The 20,116-nt window shown below is 41.1% G+C and overlaps 1 protein-coding gene across 2 annotated transcripts in view; it reads right to left on the reverse strand.

The window, feature by feature from the left end:
- The window catches only part of GALC (galactosylceramidase), a 69,889-nt gene that overhangs the window by 13,276 nt on the left and 36,497 nt on the right, over nt 1-20,116 (reverse strand). Inside the window, exons 7-12 of one of the 2 annotated variants that reach the window (XM_082275352.1) lie at nt 19,877-20,007; nt 17,482-17,637; nt 9,729-9,853; nt 8,338-8,465; nt 5,642-5,731; nt 1,836-1,925 (exon numbers count right to left, since the gene is read on the reverse strand). In XM_082275352.1, the coding sequence (XP_082131478.1) occupies nt 1,836-1,925; nt 5,642-5,731; nt 8,338-8,465; nt 9,729-9,853; nt 17,482-17,637; nt 19,877-20,007 (720 nt within the window). The remainder of the gene's footprint in view (nt 1-1,835; nt 1,926-5,641; nt 5,732-8,337; nt 8,466-9,728; nt 9,854-17,481; nt 17,638-19,876; nt 20,008-20,116) is intronic. The other variant, XM_082275353.1, reaches the window with a different exon arrangement.

Here is a 20,116-nt window from a genome sequence, read left to right on the forward strand (position 1 = left end):
AGAATAATGTACCAAGAACAGGCCATATATATTTTTTTTTTTTTGCCAGTTCTTGGTACATTATTCTATTGTGAAGTACTAGTAAAACTATAAAACTTTATATCAAATAATATTACTCCTCTAAAATCTATTATTACTTAAAATCTTATTATATACATTTTATTCAAATATATTCTACTTTCTCCCCCCCCCTCCAATAAACTTAAATACATATATATAAAAAAATAAATAAAAAAGTTTTATATAATTTTAATTCAACTTCACACTATAATGTACCAAGAACTGGCTATATATCATTTTTTCTTCTTTTTAGCCATTCATGGTACATTATCCTATTGTAAAGTTATATTACAACTATATAAACTATTATATAAAAAGGTTATTATTCCATAAATGTTATTAAAACTTTTTTTTCCCGCCCCCAATAAACATACACATTTTAATATATAAATAATAATAATAAAGTTATATTGTTTTTATACAACTTCACGATAGAAACACGTGAAGGGAAAAAAAAATTTTCCAAGAACTAGCTAAAGTTTTTTTTTTTTTTTCCCCCTTCACGTGTTTCTATCGTGAAGTTGTATAAAAACAATATAACTTTATTATTATTATTTATATATTAAAATGTGTATGTTTATTGGGGGCGGGAAAAAACATTTTTTAATAAAATATATGGAATAATAACCTTTTATATAATAGTTTATATAGTTATATATAACTTTACAATAGGATAATGTACCATAAATGGCTAAAAAGAAAAAATGATATATAGCCAGTTCTTGGTAGATTATATCGTGAAGTTGAATTAAAATTATATAAAAAAAAAAACTTTATTTTATTTTTTTTTTATATACATGTATTTAAGTTTATTGGAGTGGGGGAGAAAGTAGAATATATTTGAATACAATGTATATAATAAGATTTTATGTAATAATAGATTTTATAGAGGAGTAATATTTGATATAAAGTTTTATATAGTTTTACTAGTACTTCACAATAGAATAATGTACCAAGAACTGGCTAAAGTTTTTTATTCTATTGTACATTTCTATCAAAAACTATATACCTTCTAGATTGTAAGCTCTAACGAGCAGGGCCCTCTAGTTCCTCCTGTTTTGAATTGTATTTTAACTGTATTGTCTTCCCTCACATTGTAAAAACTGTTGGCGCTATATAAATCCTGTATAAATAATAATAATATAACAAGCAAAATATAAAGCAAAAAATAAAAAGCGCAGAGATTAATAAATATCACCAAAAGAAAGCTTTATTTGTGTAGGACATCAATTTTGTTTGGGTACAACATTGCACGACTGCGCAATTGTCAGTTAAAGCAACGCAGTGCTGTATCGAAAAAAATGGCCTGGTCAGGAAAAACCAAAACCTTCTGGGGCTGAAGTGGTTAATCTATTTGTTGAAGTGCGATTAAAACTATTTTGCTGTACTATAATTGTTTAACTGTAAATAAAGAAATTATCTTTTACCAAACCGCAACCACTTGGCAACCAATACTTGCGAAACAGCAGAAACGCACATTCTATTGTATGAACCACAATTATAGATTTCAAATAGATCACATAAACCGCATCAAACAGAAAAGTGCTGAACCAGCGGTGCAGAATTTACACTCAGCCATGTCTGTGGAGGTCTGCCAAATTCATGGTGTAACATTCTAACTCAGCAAACACTTGCTAAAAAAAAAATAATAAAAAAAAAAATAAAATAAAAAAATAAAAAATCCTTGTGGCTGTGTGTTTTGTATAGATGGCATTTCCCACAGACAGTCCCATCATACATGCAATTCACGAGAAGTTAGAAAATCGAGCACTAACCGTTATTGATGACATCTTCTGAAATAAGGTGTGCTTGGTGGTGTTGGTGCAAAGCTTGGAACGCCAGACATGCAGCGTCTTTATATCCTTCTACAGTGAGGGGAAAAAAAAAAAAAAAAAAAGAAAGTTAGAATTCTTGTCGCAGATTTAACAACTCAAGTCAAAAACAGAATAAAAATAAAATAGCCCATTAAAAGCAAAAACAGCTTTTGCTGCACTATTCAGCTTCAATCCAGATATTTCCTCCACAGTACTTTTCCATTCTGCTACTAGATGTCCTCAGTCTGGTGGCCAGCATCCTGCGACACACGTCGTCCAAGTCCAGGTCATCCCGGACCAGCCCCCCAACCTGCGTTATATGAATTTAATAAAGCCGGCACACGGAAAAGTCTTCTTCCAAGTAAAATTCTTTATTCCAGCATGGATAGCGGCAGAGATGTATAGTAACTAAGTAGAACTACTTCACTATTGTACTTAAGTACCGAAAGGCGGTATCTGGACTTTCCTAGAGTAGAATTTTTTTCTCCTACTTCCACTTTTACTTCACTACATTTTTTCGATGATTTCAATACTTCTACTCCGATATTTTTTTTTGTGCTGCATAGTTACTCGTTACAATTATAAAAATTACCACTGCCAGAACAGTAGATGGCAGGTTTCATGAAGCTCAAAACATGTGTATTATCAGCGCATACGAAAATAAAAGCTACTGTACGTATAAATAAAAGCTGCATTTGAAATAATAAAAAATATGATGTTCAAACTTTTGACTTCTTTCTTTAATAACTACATAACACAGTACTTGTACTTTTACTTTCAGTACTTGAGTAGCAAATTTTTTTAAAAAAAACTACTTGCAATACTTAAGTACAAAAAATGTTGAATACTTTAGTACTTCTACTCAAGTCACTTTTGATTGAGCACTTCCACTTCTACTCAAGTATGGGTTTAGAGTACTTTATACAACTCTGGATAGCGGTGACATGACAAATGCTGACGCGTTTCGGCTTTACGCCTTCCTCGTAGCATGTACATGTACAATAAAATCAAACTTATATAATGTGACAACTGCTCCTAAAACTAGGGGCCGTACATACTCAATTGCAATTAAAATCAATACATAACACCAGGGGAGAGGTGGTGTGTTAAAGTCGGTCAAAAATCTAGGAAGGTGTCCCATAGGAAAACAAACATTAAGCGCCGGCGTCCACAAACATTAAGCGCCGGCGTCCACAAACATTAAGCGCCGGCGTCCACAAACATTAAGCGCCGGCGTCCACAAACATTAAGCGCCGGCGTCCACAAACATTAAGCGCCGGCGTCCACAAACATTAAGCGCCGGCGTCCACAAACATTAAGCGCCGGCGTCCACAAACATTAAGCGCCGGCGTCCACAAACATTAAGCGCCGGGGTCCACACTTAATTGATGACAGACACCGCATGCGATTAGGTTCGCACTGCTCCTACAATCACATGCGAGGTCTGTGCGATGTGAACTCAGCCACACAGATAGCATGGCTGAATTCGCATCTGAATCGCACCGAACACGCACAGACCCTAATTTGGGTCCGCAGCAGGATCGGATCGCATGGTGGTTCACACCATGAGCACTATTCGGCTTCAATACAGATATTTCCTCCACAGTACTTTTCCATTCTGCTACTAGATGTCCTCAGTCTGGTGGCCAGCATCCTGCAACACACGTCTTCTAAGTCCAGGTCATCCCAGATCAGCCCCCAACCTGTGGCGGAACATTGACGGTGAACTAGACTGTGCTGCTTTTTTTTCTAATCTGCTCTCTCCTCCTATCAGCATGCTCATCGTCAGCATATGAATTGATTGGCTACCTGTGCTGCTTCTTCCTCGAACACTCCAGCCATGATGTACAGGCATTGCAAGAGGTTGATACCAGGTCTAATTCAACTACTCAAACTATTAGTATTTAAAAAACAATACATGTGTGATGCAATAATAAATGCAGATCTGCATTTAAATTTAAAAAGTAGGTGAAGGTCAGGCTTGTAAAAAAAAAAAAAAAAAAAACAACAACTATACCATAGTGCAGATCCTAGCAAGCTCTAGAACAGATATCTGCCAACTCCTTTGTAGGTGTTGGACACTGGCCCTGCTAGCTCCAGACACTCTCTTGCTTGTTTGGTTTTATTTTATTTATTTTTTTTCTGATGGTAGCCATCTTAAATCCTTTAAGGACTTAAGGCCCCTTTCACACTTATGTGACGCGATTTTGCGACGCGATTTTGAAAGCAATGGCTATGACTATATACCTCAAAACGCATTAAAATTGTGCCAAAGTAGTGCAGGAACTACTTTGGAGTCGGTGCAATTTCAAAACGCACAGATATGAATGGGGCTCATTGAAAATAATGGAAAACGACTTGTAATGCGATTTTGCGGTCCAAAATCGCGGGACAAGTCGCACTAGTGTGAAAGGGGCCTAAATGAAAAATTGTGCATGTCCGGCATTTTTACGCTAACAGTGAATATTTTTAGCACTGAATGTCAGTTAGGGGTCCGATCTGTCCGCCCGCAATGTTGCAGTCCCGCAAAAAAAAAAAAAAAAATTGAAGATCGCCGCCATTACTAAGAAAAAAAAATAAATAAATAAAAACGTAGTTCGTAAACGCAGTAACTTTTGCGCAAACCAATCAAAATACTCTTATTGCGATTTTTATTTTTACCAAACAATATGTAGCAGAAAACAAATTGGCCTAAAATGTTAAAAAATTTTGATTTTCACATTTTTTTTTTTTTTTTGAGAATTTCATATAAAAAAAAATTGAAATATTTTTTTCAAAATTGTCGCTTTTTTTGTTTATAGCACAAAAAATAAAAAAAATAAAAAAATCGCACAGGTGATCAAATACCACCAAAAGAAAACTATTTGTGGGAAAAAAAGGACGTCAATTTAGTTTTGGTACAGCGTCGCACGACCGCGCAATTGTCCATTAAATTTACGCAGTGCCGAATCGCAAAATAGGGCCTGGTCATTAAGCAGCCAAATCCTCCGGAGCTAAAGTGGTTAAAGCGGTAGTATCCCCATACAAAAAAAAAAAACCCTACAAGACAAATGGCATAATGTGCTAGTATGCATCGAATAATAGCACAATATGAAACACTTACCTTAGAACGAAGCCCCCACACGGTTGTCGGGACACCACTGAGGGAGTGATCATATTTCCTCTGCGTCTCTTCCGGGTTCGGCAGCTCCGGCGCTGTGAGCGGCCGGAGCCGCGATGACGTCACTCCCGCGCATGCGCACGGGAGTTCACTTTCCGCCGGACCTTCAGAGCACATGCGCGGCTGGTGTCAGCGGCTGCATGCAGGGCGAATATCTCCTAAACCGTGCAGATTTAGGAGATAACGGAATTTTTGTAAAATCTTACCTGTAAAATTCCTTTCTCTGAGTCCTCCGACAGTCGCCGCCATCTTCATATTCGTCACAATGGGGTATTAGACTTTGCTCCGTAGGAGTAGCTACAAAGTCTAATACCCCATTGTGACGAATATGAAGATGGCGGCGACTGTCGGAGGACGTAAGAGAAATTAATTTTACCTACAGGTGAGCCTTATTATAGGTCCTTTTATAGACTTACCTGTATGTAAAAGTGAAAAAGCCGACCCAGAGAAGAACGTACGAGAGTCTAAACAAAGGTTTTACAGTTTGGCATCCATCATACAACTTCTACAATTATTTTTTTTGTTTTTTTTTTTATTTAAAAATTAAGGAAAAAAAAAATGTGAACCTAAAACCAAAAGTCTAAAATAAATAGAATAAAACACTCACAAATTCACCCTCGAGCTTGAACGTGGCGTTCTGTGAGGAGACGTTAAATTTGGGCAGAAAGGGACGGATACAGACAGAATGGTCATGTGACTAAAAGAAAAAACATACAGGGTGATATTAAAAAAAAGTGTGCTCACCAAATATTACAGAATAATCAGCTATTAATCCACTTACCACTGAAACTTTAAGAAATCCTAACGCCGGAGGCTTCCCAATCATGTGATAGGCTGTCAGAGATTACATTAATGGAGGATAGCAAAAAAAAAAAAAAACCCATGCACTGTCACTAATCCTAAAACAGTGCTTCTGCCAACACCACCACCAATGTGTTCCCATTTCCAAGTGACAAAAGAAAAATAATGACGTCATCCGGCTCTGCCCGTCCTATGGCGTCATTGAGGACATGACTTCTGGGATCCTTGAAGAAGTCATGTGATCAATGACGCAACGGGACGGGTGGAGCTGAGTGATGTAATTTCTTCTTTTTTTTTTTTTTAACAGACTTTATTACATTTTTTTTTTTCATACAACATGAACATATAGAATACAACATTTAACCCACACAAAAACCCCCATCACACAAATAAAAAATGTATGATGTAATTTCTGGTACAGATCGTAACTAGAAGTGGGCGATACTGTTTTTTTTTTTCGAACAAGGATCGTTCCCCACTGAGAGAGAAGAATGGTCAGCTGTTGTAAAACTGGATTTTTGACTTACCGTAAAATCCTTTTCTCTTAAGCTCATTGACAGATGCAGAATCCATATCTTGATATCCATAGGGTTATACTGCCCCCTACAGGAGTAGGACACTAGGCAGAAAAAAAGTTCTGGCCACACCTATGGGCAGTCCCAGGGGGTATATCCTCTCTCTTCCTGCTATAGGATATCAGTTTTGTATCAAAGCAGTGTCAGAGAAATCATACCAACCCAACTTAAAATAGAGGGGCGAGTACTGCGTCTGTCAGTGCCGAATTGCAAAAAAATGGCCTGGTCATTAAGGGGGAAAATACGCTTATTGTGATTTTCTTTTTTACCAAAAATATGTAGCAAAAAACAAATTGGCCTAAAATGTTAAAAAAAATAGATTTTTACATTTTTTTGAGAATGTTATATAGCAAAATGTGAAAAACATTGTTTTTTTTTTTTTTTTTATTTAAGAATTGTTGCAAAAAATATAAAAATAAAAAATTGCACCGGTGATCAAATACCACCAAAAGAAAGCTCTATTTGTGGAAAAACAAAAAAGGATATCAATTTAATTTATGTACAGCATCGCACGACTGCGCAATTGTCAGTTAAATAACGCAGTGCCGAATCGCAAAAAATGGCCTGGTCATTAAGGGGGAAAATACGCTTATTGCGATTTTCTTTTTACCAAAAATATGTAGCAGAAAACAAATTGGCCTAAAATGTTAAAAATATTTTATTTTTACATTTCTTTTTTTTTGGGAATGTTATATAGCAAAATGTGAAAAACTTTTGTTTTTTTTCAGAATTGTCGCTCTTTTTTTGTTTATAGCGTAAAAAATAAAATAAATTAAAAAAAAATCAAACAGGTGATCAAATACCACCAAAAGAAATCTCTATTTGTGGGAAAATTTTTTTTTTATTTTTTTAAGAATTGTCGCTCGTTTTTTTATTTATAGCGCAAAAAATAAAAAAAAAAAATAAAAATAAAAAAAAAAATAAAAAAAAAAATAAAAAAAAATCGCACAGGTGATCAAATACCACCAAAAGAAAACAATTTGTGGGAAAAAAAAAGGATATCAATTTCATTTATGTACAGCGTCGCACGACTGCACAATTGTCCGTTAAATAATGCAGTGCCGATCGCAAAAAATGGCCTGGTCATTAAGGGGGAAAATACGCTTATTGCGATTTTTTTTAACAAAAATATGTAGCAAAAAAACAAAATTGGCCTAAAATGTTAAACTTGATTTTTACATTTTTTTTTTTTTGGGGAATGTTATATAGCAAAATGTGAAAAATTGTTTTTTTTGGTTTTTTTTTCATAATTGTCGCTTTTTTGTTTATAGCTCCAAAAAAAAAAAAAAAAAAAAAAAAAAATCGCACGGGTGATCAAATACCACTAAAAGAAATCTCTATTTGTGGGGAAAAAAGCACATCAATTTTTTTTTAGGTACAGCGTCGCACGACTGCGCAATTGTCAGTTAAATAGTGCAGTTGCCGATTGCAAAAAATGGCCTGGTCATTAAGGGGGAAAATACACTTATTGCGATTTTTTTTTACCAAAAATATGTAGCAAAAAACAAAAATTGGCCTAAAATGTTAAAAATTGTCGCTATTTTTTTGTTTATAGCGCAAAAAAATAAATTAAATTAAAAAAAAAAATAAATAAAAAAAAAAAAAAAAATCACACAGGTGATCAAATACCGCCAAAAGAAAGCTCTATTTGTGGGGAAAAAAACATCAATTATATTTGGGTACAGCGTCGCACGACCGCGCAATTGTCCGTTAAAGTAACTCAGTGCAGAATCGCAAAATATGGCCTGGTCAGGAAGGGTCCAGAAGTGGTTTATACTCATCTGACTACTAATCTATTCCTGTTACATCAATCAGGCTTTTTGAGTTTTTGGATTTAAAAGCAACAAGCGATACAAAAACACTGGAAGGTGTCCGAAATTCGATGTACGAGGCTGATGCTGCAATCACAAAGCCGACATGGTCTTACCATAGTCTCTAGAATGATGGTGAGATTCCCCAGCTTGTCTGTGAGGGCCACATAGCTACCGCCGTTCTCCAAGTGACCGACCGTACGGAGGTAGAACCAGCCCGGCTCTGTGAACTGCGTGGTATGAGCTGGAAGAGAAAATCATTTTACAACCTTTCTCATGGTGTTCAGCATCCTCCTAAGACACCAGAAGTCTGCTGTGTACAGCGAGCTGTATGCAACTTTAATTCAGGTTTAGGTCTGGGAAAAATAATAAAATTTGAAAATAAAAAATGCAGAACGTCTCTGCAATACATGCAAATTTCCCTAGGTTATGTTTCTTTAAAGTAGGAGTGCATAGCCTATTGCATTATTCCATAAATCTCCATAAAGCTGGTCAGCAGAGGGAAGCATGATACCATGATCATGTGACCAGGTATTGGTAGTTTTGGCAGTGTGGGCGGTGCCAAGTCCTGCAGGAAAATGAAATCAGGATCTCCATAAAGCTGGTCAGCAGAGGGAAGCATGATACCATGATCATGTGACCAGGTATTGATAGTTTTGGCAGTGTGGGCGGTGCCAAGACCTGCAGGAAAATGAAATCAGGATCTCCATAAAGCTGGTCAGCAGAGGGAAGCATGATACCATGATCATGTGACCAGTTATTGGTAGTTTTGGCAGTGTGGGGTTTCAGTGCTCAGGTTGCTTTGATAGCGGCCTTCAGCTCATCTGCATTGTTGGTTCTGGTGTCTCGTCTTCCTCTTGACAATACCCCACAGATTCTCTATGAGATTTAGGTCAGGCCAGCTGGCCAATCAAGCATAGTGATACCATGATCATGTGACCAGGTATTGGTAGTTTTGGCAGTGTGGGCGGTGCCAAGTCCTGCTGGAAAATGAAATCAGCCTCTCCATAAAGATGATCAGCAGAGGGAAGCATGAAGTGCTCTAGAATTTCCTGCTAGAGGGCCGCGCTGACTTTGGACCTGATAACACACAGTGGACCAACACCAGCAGATGACACGGCTCCCCAAATCATCACTGACTGCGGGAAAATTTGCATTTGATTTGGAAAGGACAGTCCCAGAGTCTGGAGGAGGAGCAGAGAGGCACAGAATCTAAAGTTGCATGAGGTCCAGTGTGAAGTTTCCACAGTCAGTGAGGATTTGGGGAGCCGTGTCATCTGCTGGTGTTGGTTCGCTGTGTTTTATCAATTCCAAAGTCAGCGCAGCCCTCTAGCAGGAAATTCTAGAGCACTTCAGTATCGGGGGTGGGGGGGAAACCCCACTCGAGTACAGCCAGCCTTTCCCTAGAGGTATCAGCTAAGTACAGGGAGTCTAAAAAGAGACCTAAAAGCCTAATTTTACTGCCGCTGTACCATTGCTAGGCAGCTACTGAGTGAGTTGCACCTACCTGTGATCCATATAGGAGAGGAGACCACATAGTTTCCGCTCCATGGTTCTTTGGCGGTCATCAGTCCTTCCAGACCGAATGGAAGCTGCTCGTAATAACTGGCCACCAGGTTCCATGAGATGGTTCTGAGGATGAGGAAATGAACAAAGCTGCAGCAATGTGGAATAGCCAAGTGGAAGGTGGATTAAAGCGCAAATCAACCCAAGATTCCCTGTTAAGGATGTAGTAGGATTTGATACTTTACTGCCCATGTGTAAAACACAAGGCCCATGGGCTGAATCCAGCCTTCTAGGCCATTTCATGTGGCCCTCGCACCCAGGGAGAGGGGTAGAAGTGAGATGTGAACAGCCTGCTAAAGAGCCGATTCCGGCGCACTCTGCATCTAGCGCACATCTGAATCCTGCCCTCTGCACGTAGCGCACATCTGAATCCTGCCCTCTGCATGTAGCGCACATCTGAATTCTGCCCTCTGCACGTAGCGCACATCTGAATCCTGCCCTCTGCACGTAGCGCACATCTGAATCCTGCCCCCTGCACGTAGCGCACATCTGAATCCTGCCCCCTGCAGGTAGCGCACATCTGAATCCTGCCCCCTGCACGTTGCGCACATCTGAATCCTGCCCCCTGCACGTAGCGCACATCTAAATCCTGCCCCCTGCACGTAGCGCACATCTGAATCCTGCCCCCTGCACGTAGCGTACCCCTAAATTCCGCATACAACACACTCCTGGTATTTATTACCCCTTTAAGATCCTTCCACTGCAATTTGGCCACACCTACCATTTGATGTGGTTCTGTAAGGGGTGTGGTTGCGACGTTGCGTTCCTGCGCCTATTCTCTGGGGGGGGAATAAAACAAATAAATACATTTATATATTATTAGAGATACAACCGACCCTTTGAGGACAACCATAATGCTGATGCAGCCCACAATGAAATGGAGTTGGACACTCCTGCTTTACTGGATTTTCACTGCTGTCCATGTCCCTTTTGTGAAGCGCTCCCCCCCCCCCCAACTCTAGCAGCTGAGCAGTGGTGCCGCCCCCCCCCCAAAGAAAAGAAGAAAAAAAAAAGATTTAAAAAAAAATTCAATTTTTAGCCCACTAGGGGCGCCGGACCACTAGGTGGGTATGGGGGGGTGGGGTTTTCCACCGCACGTGCGGCGGACAGAGGCGCCGATTGGCGGCCTTCTGGGGGTCATCGGGGCGCAGAGCAATGTGCCCCAACACTCCCCACTTTTGTGATGTCCTGCCTGTGATTGGTCCAGACTCCAGCCTAGACCAATCACACAGGAGGACATCCCGGGACCTGTGACGTGGCGCGCGGGGGCGGCGCGTGCGCCAGTCACTATGTCCCAGGCCGGCGTCACACATCACAGGATCACCGTCCGCCCGACAGCCGCTCAGCCGTGCATCAGGAGGAGTGCAGCGCAGGACTCAGGACGGAGAAGATGTTCCACCACCAGTATCTAGTCCGGCAGACAGTGAGTGACCAGAGTCAGACCACCCACCGCCTGGTTCAGTTCCCGTCCCGCAACTCCGCACTCCACCAGTCCGCAGTCCGTCGGACCCGCCGCCGCCCCGGGCCTACAGTCTCAGTCAGAGGCAGAGCAGCAGGCCAGCAGCACGCCACGCAGCCGGTCACCACTCACTGTCCGTGAGGTAAGTCCACTCCACGCTGGTCACTGCATTGATGGGGACATGCTGGTCACTGCATTGATGGGGACATGCTGGTCACTGCATTGATGGGGACATGCTGGTCACTGCATTGATGGGGGCAGCCTGGCGGTAACGGTAAGTGAATGATAATGTGTAATATTTCAAGGGGTAACTATGAATAAAGGGGTAACTATGAATACTTTTTCAAGGCACTGTTCCTTGATTACTGAAGGCCCCTTTAACACTTGTGTGGCGTCAAAGTCACGCCATTTTTTACCACAAATTTTTCTCTTTTTGCGCCCCCCCCCCCAAAAAAATATTGAGCACCAGCCGCCACTGCAGCTGAGGCTGGATTTTCACCTGTCACCACCTCCTACTTATATTTCTAGGCATCCACTGGAGTCAACTGCAGATGACAAAAACCCCACACAGTCCGCCACCTAGTAGATCTTCCATTAGGATTACACAGGAAATTCATAAGTCAGTGATACCATCAGACCAGCTGAAAGTGCCAGGACTGGTCCCAGTCAGCAGTGTAGAGCCAACTCTACGATAAACCCATAACATTTTTGGGCTCCCCAGAACATCTTTTTGGAGGTTTATTCAGGAATACCATCAAGTCTTTACCTTTGGGTTAGACTACCACCTATACAAGGATCAGACAATGGCAAAAAAAAGCTGTACTTCAAGCCAGGATAACTCCTCTTCCTCCCAGCATGCCACACTTTTGGACAAGAGCCAGATCCTAAACACAGATGGGTGGGGACCAAGTCCTTCAATGGACTCCCAAGAAAGATTTTACAGTGCGTACAAAAATTAAACTTCTCTCTCGTACATTGAAGGACATCGAAGTCTTAATCTTTGGGCCCTCCAAAAGCAGTTCAACCGAGGATGGCCAACAAACCAATCGCTAACCAACTCAAAAAATAAACTGGGGACCAGTGCCATCTTAAGAGTATTAAAGGGCCCCGAGCAATTCAGTGCACTGGGGCCCTTTAATGCTGGGGACCAGTGCCATCTTAAGAGCATTAAAGGGCCCCCAGGCAATGCAGTGCACTGGGGCCCCTGCCTACACAATCTCCCACGAGAAAAAAAATGCAAATTATGGATAGGGCGATATTTATTGGTACAGCAGTGCCAGGCAAATGACAGCTTCCAAGTTGGGCGGCTGGGCCCGGTGATCACACACACGGACGGGAGTCCCAATTCACGGCCCAAGTGGCCTGACAGCAGCGCAGGACCGACAGGCACTTGCCACCTGCTAAGTTTGGCGGCGGGATGCACACGGAAATTGTGAATAATGCTTGGCTGGGGCTGGGTCGCTGGGCAGATGGGGCCCCCCCGGGCAACTGTCCAGCATGCCCATTTGGTAAGATAGCCCTGCTGGGGACTGCCTACAGCTAAATAAGCTACCTGAAGGACCTTATGTCCAAAGCTGGCATCAGTTGAGGCCCAAACGTCCACTGGTTTGGAGAATGTCTGAACAGAAGACCAAGTAGCAGACTTACTAATCTAGAAAAACAGTTGCCTGATCCAAAAAGGCCCAAGAAGCGCTCACAGACCTAGTAGAGAGTGCTTTGACAGGGAAAAGGTGGAAGGACACTACTGTGGGGGAAAGGTGAAGTGGGGCAGAGGACAAACTGCTGTTAATGAGGGGGCTGATGTGAAGGGGGGCTGAGAACACTGCTGTGAAGTGGAGAACTGATGTAATTGGGTGGGGGGGGGGGGTGTTATATAGGAGAGAGGACTAAGGACACTAATGTAAGAACAGGATTGTGATACAAGGGGCTGTGATGTGAAGGATCCGAGTTGGACAAACACGCAATTCGAACCTCTGCTGAAAAAATTCCACTGACTGGACCTCCTTGAACTTTAATTCATAGTTAAATAGTAGGTGAGGTTAAATAAAGAGAATAGTCCATCCAGTTCAACCTGTGTAGGCAAACGTGGCCGTAATCATCTCTCATACCCCTTAATGGTCTGATCCTTGAGATGTACGTCTAAGAGTCTTTTGAAAGTAGCCATACTTCCCGCAGAAACTACCTCTTGTGGTAGAGAATTCCACAATCTTGTAGCCCTAACAATAAAAAAAACCCCTGCGTTGCCTGAGGTCAAAACGCTTCTCCTCTAATCGCATTGTATGCCCCCGAGTCCTCATGCAATCCTTGCGACTGAATAGCTGTTTTTCTCTGCTGAGATCACCATTTAGGTATTTATAAATTGCTATCATGTCCCCTCTCAGGCATCTCTTTTCCCCATGATGCAGGGAATTGCGGACTGTATAACTGTGGACTGTATCAATAAGAGCCGAACGGTCTCATTTTACTTCTACTAAAGCCCTGTACACACGTCCCGAATGTCGGCCGAACGATCGGCCGTCTTTTGTCCGGTGCTGTCCTGTCGGCTGAAAACTGCAAAAGACTGCACACGAATTTTGTCGGCCAACAACAGCCGACTGCAGAAGTGATGTCATGTGATGGTTAACTTTCCGTGTGTTTTTTCTTTTCTGAGCATGCCCAGTCTTGCTAATCGGCTGTTTGTCGGCCGAATTCTGTACTGACTGGCGAACAATCGGCCGTTCTGGTAATGGCCAACAAAAATTTTAAAGTCTGCATGACAGATTCTGTTCGGCCGAAAATGCGCTGTCGGCTGTCGGAAGCATCATACTAACAAGCCTACAATCGGCCGATCGGTCATCGGCCGAATATTTACGGCCGACAATCTGTACGTGTGTACGGGGCTTTACACTTGAAATAAGAGCACGCATGTCCATTGAGAGCCGTGTGTGAGCTCTGAAAGGCGTCGTATCATCCCTAGTCTCCGGTGACGTCACGCAGCGTATGCTGCGTTCCAGCGTGGTCCTTGACGCCCAGCCGAACCCGTTAGACGGAGGATCCTCTGCACAGCGTCCATCCGTCCACCCGACTGGCACTAGGTGTTCCCTCCTCCAGGACCCCTGGGACAACATTTATCTCCTGACATACCACCGGTGCTTACAAGCCTAACACTACTTCTATCTATTGAGTTGTTACTTTATTGTGGTTTTATGCCTAAATAAATGCTGCACTTAGAGGCGCTCTGTCCTTTTCTCTTACATGTATCCACAGCACCGACTTCACTGTGTTTTTCTGAGCTAGCCCTTACAGCAGCAACCATCATATATTGATATATTGATTTTCATCCAGTTGGACTTTACATTGGACTTTCTTTATGGACTTCCTTTTGCTCCATTTATTGATACTTAGTCTAACTATCTGTCCCTTCCCCCATCACTTTTAATAGTGCCACGTATTGGTCATATTTATTATATAACTATCATCCCATCTAGCCTATACCAGAGCGCTTGCTTCCTTTTCTGTTCATTTTACTTGGGAGTTTTAACAGACGACTGCAACTCTCCAGAGGTAGGCTCATCGGCCAGGGAAGTGAGCAACCAAGGATCAATATCAGTACCTGATTGTTTTATGGTTTCTGCAATCACAGTCAGCAAACAACTGGCTAATTTGGGCCATAAAACCTATAGGATTGCAGTAAGAACAACCGCCAAGAGGGCAGAGGACACAGCCACACCTGATGGGGCTGAAGAAGACTCCAATGTCTGTAAAGACTAATAGAGGACATCATGACTCCAGACATCAGTGGGTGTGTTTAAAGCAGTCCCTGACCGGTTCCCTCTACTTGGTCCAATGTCTGGCTTGAAGAAAGAAAGAGAAAGAAAGAAAGAGAAAGAAAGAAAGAGAAAGAAAGAAAGAGAAAGAAAGAAAGAGAAAGAAAGAAAGAGAAAGAAAGAAAGAGAAAGAAAGAAAGAGAAAGAAAGAAAGAGAAAGAAAGAAAGAGAAAGAAAGAAAGAGAAAGAAAGAAAGAGAAAGAAAGAAAGAGAAAGAAAGAAAGAGAAAGAAAGAAAGAGAAAGAAAGAAAGAGAAAGAAAGAAAGAGAAAGAAAGAGAAAGAAAGAGAAAGAAAGAGAAAGAAGATAAAAAAAGAAAAAGAAAGAAAAAGAAAGATAAAAAAAGAAAAAGAAAGATAAAGAAAGAAAAAGAAAGAGAAAGAAAAAGAAAGAGAAAGAAAAAGAAAGAAAGAAAGAAAAAGAAAGAGAAAGAAAAAGAAAGAGAAAGAAAAAGAAAGAGAAAGAGAAAAAAAGAAAGAAAGAAAGAGAAAGAAAAAGAAAAAGAAAGAGAAAGAAAAAGAAAGAAAGAGAAAGAAAAAGAAAGAAAGAGAAAGAAAAAGAAAAAGAAAGAGAAAGAAAAAGAAAGAAAGAGAAAGAAAAAGAAAGAAAGAGAAAGAAAAAGAAAGAAAGAGAAAGAAAAAGAAAGAAAGAGAAAGAAAAAGAAAGAAAGAGAAAGAAAAAGAAAGAAAGAGAAAGAGAAAGAAAGAAAGAGAAAGAAAAAGAAAGAAAGAGAAAGAAAGAAAGAGAAAGAGAAAGAGAAAGAAAGAGAAAGAGAAAGAAAGAAAGAGAAAGAAAAAAAGAAAGAGAAAGAAAGAAAGAAAGAGAAAGAAAAAGAAAGAAAGAGAAAGAAAGAAAGAAAGAGAAAGAGAAAGAGAAAGAAAGAAAGGAGAAAGAAAGAAAGAGAAAGAGAGAGAAAGAAAGAGAAAGAAAGAAAGAGAAAGAAAGAGAAAGAAAGAAAGAAGTCTTCCTGTGTCACTCAAAAACTGAAAAGATCAACTACATCCTCCTAGGACAGTGGAAAAACACTGAGACATGGTGGTAGTAGGGGTAATTTGTTGCCTAAAGGGTAACTCCGCTTTCGTGGGGGGGAAAAAAAAATGGCGGATAAAATAAATAAACTTAATTCTACAATTGCGACACAAGTCATATAGTAATTCAATGTTATTAAAAATGACCTTTTCTATTCAATCTGCAGCCGCTGTAATTTTCTGTAAAATGAAATATGGTCACCTGGAGGTGTTCTGTACACAGATGGTATACAGAGCGCCCCCCCCACAAAATTTCCTGCTTGTGTGACCGGCTCCCTGCTTTTCCCAGAAGCCTACACTGGGATTCAAGTCAGATTTTGGGCATCCCCTGCAACAAAAATGTCATTTTTTGTGAGATACTTCCATAGGGTAATCACGTCTGGGATGCAGACCCTGCAACTTTCCTCTGGTGAAGCAGCTGGTTGATAATTACACCACTCCTATTACCTTACCACATGGACACAAACAACGGGATTTCTTCAGAACAAAAGTGTCAGAACAAAAATATGCAACAAAGTTTGGTTAAATCCCTGCAATGTACGAAGATCACCAAGAGGGGAATGTTTTGTTTTTTTTTCCAACAAAAGTAGAGTTACTCTTTAAAGTGATGGAGATAGTAAAGTCTCTTTTTCCTATAAAAATAAAAAACATGTTATATATACCTCCTCTGTGCAGTTGGTTTTGCTCAGAGGAGCCCGGATCCTCCTCTTCTCTGGCCCCTCCCTCCTGTTTAATGCCCCCACAGCAAGCGGCTTGCTATGGGGGCACCCGAGCCGAGTCACAGCTCCCTGTGTCCATTCAAACACAGAGCCCAGCCCCGCCCCATCTCACCCCTGATTGGCTAGCAGACCGATTGACAGCAGCAGCAGCCAATGGCACTACTGCTGTGTCTCAGCCAATCAAGAGGGAGAATCTCAGATGGCTGAGACACTCTTGGACATCGCTGGATAGAGAGGGATACAGGGCCATCTTTAACACAGGGCAAAAGGGGCAGCTGCCCTGGGCCCAAAGCAGCTGCCCCTTAAGCCCGCACTGCCTGCAAATAGTTGATAAGTGGATTTGAGAGGGTCCAAGAAAATATTCGTCCAGGGTCTAATCAGTAATAAAGACGTCCCTGGAGGGACCTCAGGTAAGTATTAGGGTGTGCTTGGGGGGCTGCTACACACAGAAGGCTTTTTATCTCAATGTATAGAATGAATCCTGACTTTACAACCCCTGTGTTGTGTCCACTCCTTCTGTAGGGGGCAGTATAACCTGAGGGTTAAGGACTTCCTGTGTCCCTCAATGGACAAGAAAGAAATGATTTTGCATTGGCTTCCTCTGTATCAGCAGTTTATGAATTGCTGAGCTCTAGGACTAGGTGACCCGGTCATACAGATTAAACAATAGGCTATAAACTCACGATGTCATATTCCCGTTGACATAATTCTGGTTCAGGATTCGTGCCCAGCATCCGCCGCCGACCTCATCATTGAAAGTGCTGTAATCTTCTGAGGCCCAGAGCTTCTTCCCCGTGGAAATGGCGTCAGGAACCGTTTGTGTGCCGGGATAATGGGCTCTGTATGAGGAGGAGTGAAGTTCCAGATTAGCTTAAAGAGGACCGGTCATTCAGAAGCAGAACGGGAAGGGTAGGGAGCTTGGACAGTGGGGGAGAGGAGAGCAAAATCCAATATTCATTCAGGCACAGATATTGCTTTATTGGCAATAAATGACATTCGATGAACCTACAATGATGTTGCTTTACAAACCAACTGACACTGCTCCTGAGCGGGGGTTCAATACATACAACTGGGATTTGCAACGGACACTGATCCTGAGCGGGGGTTCAATACATACAACTGGGATTTGCAACGGACACTGATCCTGAGCGGGGGTTCAATACATACAACCGGGATTTGCAACGGACACTGATCCTGAGCGGGGGTTCAATACATACAACTGGGGTTTGCTGTCTATGAGGGATTTAGGCTTCCATTCAATGCAAACCAAAATTGAAAAATAATCTAGAAATGTTCTGATCCATCTACTGGGATCAGCTTTACCCCCATCCAGGGCTCAGATCACGAGGGAACACAATAATCTTTGGATGGGCAAGACAAATAAATAGGACTCCGCAGCACTGGGGTCTTATTTCTTTAACGGTTGGATCTGCATGGAGTCTGTGTTCTTTTATTGGAGATATTTACCCAAAAACATAAAGGGAGGTAAAAATTTTAGGTAAAACGGGCTCTAGAATGTAGAGAGCATGTGAGCTCCTCTAAGGCAGAGTCTAAGTGGTACAAAATATGCCAAAACTGTATAAAACAGAGGACTATAAAAATATAGGACTGCGGTGTGACATTAAAGTGTAAGCTCCTCTAGTGTGGAGACTTATGTGACTGGCTCAGTGTACAATACTAATATATATATATATCAAAACGAAATATCATCACCATTTTTACCAACTATATAAAAAAAATAAAAAAAAATAATAATCTTAAAACCAACAATATAAAAATGTATGACATATATATATATATATATACACACACACAATGTATACACACACACTTATATTGGATTGTTGGATTACTATTACTGTTTTTATTTGTAAACATTGTTATATACACATTTTTAGGTTGGCGTAATAGCAACAACAACTAAACCAACAATATAAAAACAAACCAATGTATAAATAAATAATAATAAAAAAGACCAATATAATGTATATAAAGAATAATAAAAATAAACCAATATCAAAATTAATATAACATTTTAAATTATATACATTTTTAGATTGTTGGTATTTTTAGGAACACTACTACATTTTGTAATTACACAATTTTTAATTTTATCATTTTTATTTGATTATACATTGTATTGTTATTTTTGATTAATACTGATACATACACATTGTATAGATGTATACTTTTTTTGTGGCTTTATAAAAACAGGGCTCTAAGGGAATATATAAGCAGTGCAAAATGTCAATGGTGAAATATCAGGTGGAGTTACTCCTGGCAAGCAGCCAGCAAGCAATTATTTTTTCTGGTTGTTCCTAACAAGCGAGGAAAAACAACAAAAAAAAAAAAAAAACAACAGGCATATATAAATATTTCCTGCTATTATAATTCTTAAGCCCCGGTTCACACTTTTGCGAGTGCGGGGTTCGCATGTAATGTCGGAGCGCACTGCTCCTTCATTACATGCGATCGGCTGTGCGGTGCGAGTTTAGCCATACACTTTGTATGGCTAAATTCGCACCCGCACCAAACTCGCACAGGACCCTTTTTGGCAGCCGCATCAGGATCGGATCGCACAGCGGTTCACACTTGTGCGATTCGATCCTGTGCAAACTGCAAGATCGCACTGCGATATGCGATCAAACTGGGGGTGTCGTTAAGATTACATTGACACCCCCAGCGTATCGCATATGGCAGTGTGAACTGTCGGGGGTGCGTTTGCGATGCGGGAACCGTGTGAACCGGACCTTACACTGTATCAAGTGGTGTTTGGTGTTCCCTAAAAGATTATATTAGCAATTTAAAAAAAAATCAAACGGATGGTCAAACCTTCCCTAATCTTCTGGAATTTTTTTTTTTTTTTACTTCCTGTCCAAATGACGGCTATGAGACAGAAAAGGAAGGGAGTGAAATCCCTGCAGCAGAGACTCAAGACAAAGTGTATAACCCCAGCAGGGCCTGTAGCCTTTCCCTACACTACCTATAAATAAAGCTTTGGCTGGTGTTGGGCTTTAATATTTCCGAATGATGGCCTCTGGGTCAGTAGTGGGGAGAGGAGCAAACGCCGAGTCCTACCCTATCACATCGATCACCCCGAGGAGTTCCGAGTCCTGCATCATCTGGTACGCGATTGGCTGCCAAAGATTATCGCTGGCAACGATCCTCACCTGCTCCAAACCAAACTTATCCAGGGTGTAGCGCAGCAACTTGTGGAAGAGAGAAAGAAAAAAAAAATGTGTAGGGTGAAAGCGAGAAGTGCACAGTATAGCCGCTCCCATCAAGAGGTTGGGGGACGCACCACCACGTCGCCTGTTA

Source organism: Pelophylax lessonae (assembly GCF_965119305.1).
Source record: "Pelophylax lessonae genome assembly, chromosome: 13".
Classification (NCBI taxonomy): domain Eukaryota; kingdom Metazoa; phylum Chordata; class Amphibia; order Anura; family Ranidae; genus Pelophylax; species Pelophylax lessonae.